This window comes from Lupinus angustifolius, chromosome LG20 (assembly GCF_001865875.1).
Source record: "Lupinus angustifolius cultivar Tanjil chromosome LG20, LupAngTanjil_v1.0, whole genome shotgun sequence".
Classification (NCBI taxonomy): Eukaryota; Viridiplantae; Streptophyta; class Magnoliopsida; order Fabales; family Fabaceae; genus Lupinus; species Lupinus angustifolius.
In genome coordinates, this window is record NC_032028.1 from 840,036 (window position 1) to 846,593 (window position 6,558).

A 6,558-nucleotide genomic window follows, 5' to 3' on the forward strand; every position below is an offset into this window, starting at 1 on the left:
TTCTCGTCCTCCTCTTATCATCATCCTCATCGTCAACCTCGTCCTCCTCCTCTTCCTCATCCTCATCCTCATCCTCTTCGACATTCTCATCCTCATCCTATCATCTGGCAAGAGAACCCAAAGATTGAGACCTCTCGTGTTTCCTCTCCTTCAAAAACTCCTTTCGATCCCAATGCAACGATTCAGGCGGCATCAATTTCAACCCAATAGCATTTCCACACAGCAAATTCAATAAATCTAGGGTTGATAAGAAACCCTATGCGGCAACGAAATGAAGAAAGAGAAAACCTAATAATTAGAGTCAAATATTTATGAAATATCTATGAGGCAGAGATATAGATCAAAGAAAATGGAGATAATAAAGGTTTAGTGTATATATATATATATATAGAGAGAGAGAGAGAGAGAGAGAGAGAGAGAGAGAGAGAGAGTGTGTGTGTGTGTTTTTGTGTGAAAATGGAAGAGAAAGTGAGAGATAGAAAAGAACAAGGAAGATGAGAGAATTTGATTTCAACCTTTTTTCATAAAACTATATTTTCAATCTCATGCTATATATCCTACTATTTCTTTTTTTATTTTAATCATTAATAATTACTTCTAATTTGTTAATTTTGGGTTATTTTTAATTATTCATCTGCAATTAGGCGAAACTATGTAAATTGTTTAAAATTTATCTATATACTATATAAAAAGTCAAAACTTGAAATAAATTCTCTCATGGTATAATTTTCATTTCCTATTTTGTCCTTCATATTATTTAATTTTTACAAAAAAAACTATACAATCTTAAGCAACTACCACCAATACATTAATAAACCACATATCTCACCTTAAATTAAACATTATCATAAACACACAAAAATATAATACATTCTAATTCAAAAAATGAAATATATAAAAATTAAATATGTACTATTATACAATATTCGCCGAGAGGCACGAAGTGCATTTATATACTAGTAATAATAATATCAGAATATTATTTAAAATGATCAGTATATGGAAATAGTGTTGACGTGAATATTAATTATATATATTGTTAGAAAATATTTAAGCTTTATAGATAGTAATTAATATAAAAGCATGAAAATGGTAAAATATATGAGAGTCTTTACATAGTCAAATATGTCAATTCTTAATATATTTTGTATATAGGTACATTAAAAAATTAATACTTATAAATTATGACTATAATATTGACCGTGTAAATAAATTTTATATTTATAATGCATATATATTATACTCCGTCAAAAATAATGAAGTAGTGAGTGATTAGCGGCAGGAAACATTATAAGATTATGGTTAATTATAGCTTAAATTAAAATATTGAAGTAATTTAATCATCTTATTAGTGCAGTAATAGTACCTCATGATACATAATCATCTTTTATGTGTATATTATTTCCACGTTCAATTTTTTGTGGTTTATAAATTATTTTTGCATTCGACTGTAAGAGTAGTGTATAAATTATTTTAATATTGTATCTTTTTAATGACATATAGTGTCAACGCTAGAAAAGTAGTATAAAGTATACAACTTAATTGCATTTTTAGAGAAAAGTATATTAAAAACATCAAAAAAATATTTAAAATTAAATGTTTAAATTTGAAAATTTTATTTTTAAATTATACATATGTTTATTTACTTCAATTATTATTATTTTAATTATTTTCATATTTCAACCAGTTTTATCAACAACTTTAGTTTAATATATTATATACATAATTATAAGACTCGATTACAAGATTCCAGTTACATTGAAAGATAGAAGTTAGTTTTGAAAGAGAAGGATTTCACACATTAATTAAGGGATAACCCGATTCATTTTTTGTTAGTCTTAGGAAGTGAAGGATGTTACAACAAGACACAAGTTGGTTGAAGTTTATTACGATGAATATGATAAGGTCCTGTCAAGATTGGAAGCTCATGTTATCGGATGAGATCGTATATTTTCAATAATGTTTTATTCTCTATTATAAGGTAATTATATATTAATATATAAATAAAATAAAAATTTAAAAATAAAAAGTAATAAAATGTAGCATTCTAATTAACTTGAAATATGAAGTGAGATACCATTTAAGATGGGCGATCTTCTACCATGTTATCATGATCCGAAATGTGATTCTGTGGTCTACATGCATTAATTAATATCACGAAAGAGATAGGTTTAAACACTTGACATGTGTTCATTTTATGTGTGAGACAAAATCAAGAATGATTTCTTTACTAAAGTACGAAGGTTATAAGTGAGGTAGGTGCTGAATAATTTCCCATCATTGTACTATGCTTATTTTCACGTGGTTGGTAAGAGTTGGTGCAATGCAATTGCAAATTAACCATTAATTCATTTTTAGGGTGTGTTGATATTATAAACTATTACTTATATGAATTGAACATTTAACTTTTTAATTTATGTAAAATTTAACGTAGTCTTATTGGACATGTAGTTCAACCAACTACCTATAGATATATTGTGCTTAGTGGTTAAATATGTGTGTCGTTTAGTCATTGATAGTTATCTAAATAGATAGTAGGAAATAAGTTGCATAGTTAAAAATGAATAAGAATTTAATAGTTTTCTGAAAAAGGTAAGATTTTTTTCTTATTTTGTGAACAATATACTTCCCATGAATCTAACTGTGAGCTGCTATATTATAGCTGTCGTGTCATGTTTTAGGAAATTAGAAAATTATTTTATGTTTACTTTATTAGGTGAGTCAATGAATAAAATAAAGTTACCATATTTTTATGGAAAAAGTCTATTTTCTATAATGTTGAAAATGCTAATTAGGAAAAAAATATCTATAAGGTTGAAAATGCTAATTAGGAAAAGAATATCTATAAGGTTGAAAATGCTAATTAGGAGAGAAATATCAAATTGTTTTCAATTATTTCTATATAGCATTATTTTGTGTATTATAGCATTATCTTTGCTATCATTGAGAAATAATAATTTTATTAAAAATTCTGATGTCTTCTTTTTTTAGTCATAGCTAGTTTTTTCTTTAAGAAATGACTATTTCTTTATCCTTAACAAATGAAATAGTAAAGAATAGAAGTACTAATTTTTTATATTAAAATAACAAGTTTTTCAAGAGAAGGATCCTTGGATTCTATTTATTTAATTTAAAAATTGATTCTATTATTCACATAAAATAAGATAATGCGTATATTTTTCATCAAACTGTTGACTTATTGAAAAAGCAAACAGCAGTAAATAATTTAATAGGTTAGGAAACAATTTTTTTTGTTTCTCACATGTATCCTCGCACTAGAGGTAATCATATCCAAGTCGGGAATATCTACATGTACGTGGGGTTGACTCTCCAACGGATATTTTTTTCATCCACAAGATTTAAACCTAAAACTCTGCTTAAGGGGAATCAAGCATGTACCATTTGAACTAACAAATGTTGGTTCCCAAACAATTTAAAACTTAATTGTTACAAATGTAACTGTAAATGAAATTCATGGAAAAATAAATGTGTTTTTTGAATGATAAACCAAATTAAATAGAAACACGTCATTATAAATCAGTATATTGATGATGGCAAATGGTAGTGAATCCAATGATATTGTGAATTTGTGACTAAACGTGGGGATAGATCAGAAATCAATAAATTTTAATGTATTCTAAAGGTGGAGAATGGAAAATTATTTGTCATTGATGGCTATGTTGAAATGGATATTATAAATGATATTTTCATTGATTTTTATGACCTAATTAATGTCATACTTCATATCAATTTTTGTAATCAATAGTTCATAATTACATCAAAAATCGAAGTTGTTGATAAAACAATGTATTTATGTATAGAATGTGGAAATTCATATTCCATATATATATATATATATAATATGTTAATGGAAGTAAAGTGTTCAATATAGTAACTCTAAAATTTCTAAATACACTTATAATTTATAGTTTACTCGACCATAAAATAAAGTTGAAGATTGTTATTTAATAATGTTATTAAGGAATTTAGACTAATGTAAAAGATTGTGCATGATATAAAATATTTCAACTAGACATAGTGCTTAGATAAAGTTCTATCTATCATTGCCAAATCAAACCTTGGTGGAACTTCTTTTAAGAGAAAAAGAAGAAGAATCAGAGTGCCTAATGGAGCATAAATGACAGATCATATAACACTAAGATTATATGAGTCAAGACAAGAAATTTAAAGCATCCACTTATACTACATTACCAATTCTGGTTCATTATCTTGCTTTGCAAACAAGTCCAAATAGGGTCCATGTATAACCCAAAAGCATTATCTATAATTACCAAAAAGACCATTTTTCTTATAAAATTCAGTTCTGTCATGAAAAGGCAGGGACATAAGACAAGAAGGGTAAATTAGTGACTCTAGAAGGAAAAAAAAAACAACTTCCTTAAGAACTAAGTGACAATTGTTTTTAGCATAGTCATTTCCACATACTCCAACTAAAGTTTGAGAGTACACTGATTCAGAGCAATGGATAAAGAGATTTTAAATAGACTCATATAGATAGAAAGCTGAGTACACCACAAGAAATCACAGAAAGATAATAAACAAGAGATAATAGAGTGTGAAACATGTATAGGTTCAGCAACACATTGATAGGGTTATTGAACTTGTTTACACTTTTAGCATCAATACCTATAATAGGAGCAGGACTATGGATGGCAAAGAACAGCACAACATGTGAAAGTTTTCTTCAAACACCACTTCTAGTAATAGGTTTTGTTGTGCTTGTGATTTCACTAGCAGGGTTCATTGGTGCATGTTTTCATGTTGCATGTGCACTATGGGTATATTTGGTGGTTATGTTGTTGCTCATAGCATCACTCATTGGTTTGACTATATTTGGTTATGGTGTGACTAGTAAAGGTGGTGGTGTAGAAGTACCTGGAAGGGTTTATAAGGAGTATCATATTGAGGATTATTCATTATGGTGGAGGAAGAGAATAGAGGATCCTGGTTATTGGAACACCATTAAGAGGTGTATTTTGGGGTCTAATACTTGTGCTAAGGTTGCATCTTGGACCCCTTTGGATTATATGCAGAGAGATATGTCTCCTATACAGGTATATAGATAAATTTGATTATTTAGTTTATATCTCTTTTGGGTTTGTTTTTTAGTTTTATGTTGAAAAAAAGGAGAAAAATTCGTCAACAGCAGGGTTCGAACCTGCGCGGGCGTAGCCCAACAGATTTCAAGTCTGTCTCCTTAACCACTCGGACATATTGACTTGTTTGTTCCTTGAAACAATATAGTCCTATAGTACATAAATATAAATGTAATACATATTGTTTTTTAGTATAGAGTTTAGGACCCTGACAATATATGAAAAACAACATAAAAAATAAAATATTTTTATCTTTGAAATATAATGATGTAACACTTCTACTCATGAATACACGTGTAAAAAAAGCAACATGTTTCTCTAATAATAGAGAGGATATTCAATTCACTATTTATTATGTAAAAGGATATTTGCAAGTGAGAATACTCTCTCCGTTATTCGATTGGAAAGTACTATTAAAAATAAAAAAACTGATAAATGGTAAGTGATGGTTATGTTATGTGTTATGCAGTCAGGATGTTGTAAGCCACCAACAGCATGCACATACAACATGGACACAGTGGTGAACTACCAAGACCCTGATTGCTACAAGTGGAGCAATGACCCTACTCTGCTATGCTATGAGTGTGATTCATGCAAAGCTGGTGTACTTGAAAACATAAGAAGGAATTGGCACAAGCTTTCTCTTTTCACTGTTTTCATGCTTGTGTTTCTCATACTCATCTATTCCATTGGATGTTGTGCTTTCAGAAACACAAGAGCTGAAAGAGACTATCCATATGGTCAAAACAGGATAAGCAAAATCAGACCCAGATGGGATTACTATTGGTAGTCCAAATAAGTGACACATTATCTACACATAATGCAACATAATTATACTAAAAATTCAAACTTTTATTTATGGGTATAGTACCATAGTTTAGTTTCATTGTTGCTTTATTTTGTGTGTGTGAATATGGTACTTTTAAGTGCTTGTTTTGTGATATAGTTCTGGTATGGTTTTTCCCACAGGTGGAGATGGTTGCATGGCAGGAAAGAACAACTTTATTAGATAAGGAAGCTCTACACTTCATGCATGGTTAGGTTCTCCAAAGATAGTTTCTTAGGGGAACACATCTTCTTTCCCATAATTTGTGTCACTCCATATGCCATAAGCTATGATTTGTTTGTTTCTCTACCAGATTACTGATTGGCTGATTTCTGTACAGAACTTTATCTTGTTTTATCTCAAAGATTATAACAAGCTGTTACTTTATTTTGCCTTTTCTAATTAGTGGATACAGCTTTAGTTTTTAGTACATAAAGTTAGTGTTTTGATAATTGAATTTTATGCCATACAATTTGACCCAACATGCACTATAATCCCACTTGCATTTAAATCATGAGTTGTGTTAACAAGTATCATAAGAATGGCCATGAAAATGCAATAGTGTGGGTTCTATAGAGCTTAAAGCAAATTACTGAAATAAAACTTGTGAAATAA

The 6,558-nt window shown here is 29.0% G+C and overlaps 1 protein-coding gene and 1 non-coding gene across 3 annotated transcripts; one reads left to right on the top strand and one right to left on the bottom strand.

The window, feature by feature from the left end:
* Window positions 4,441-6,338, top strand: LOC109335193 (tetraspanin-6-like). Of its 2 annotated transcripts, XM_019571302.1 has the most exons (4): window positions 4,441-5,075; window positions 5,587-5,903; window positions 6,087-6,178; window positions 6,261-6,338. In XM_019571302.1, the coding sequence occupies exons 1-3, from the start codon at window positions 4,584-4,586 to the stop codon at window positions 6,124-6,126; spliced, it is 849 nt and encodes a 282-aa protein (XP_019426847.1). In that variant the 5' UTR covers window positions 4,441-4,583; the 3' UTR covers window positions 6,127-6,178; window positions 6,261-6,338. The 2 variants fall into 2 exon arrangements, with proteins under 2 accessions (XP_019426847.1, XP_019426848.1); XM_019571303.1 differs by lacking the exon at window positions 6,261-6,338 and having other exon boundaries at window positions 4,442-5,075; window positions 5,587-5,979; window positions 6,087-6,181.
* On the bottom strand, window positions 5,159-5,240 carry TRNAS-UGA. Its single transcript has one exon. It is a non-coding gene; the product is annotated as a tRNA-Ser (tRNA).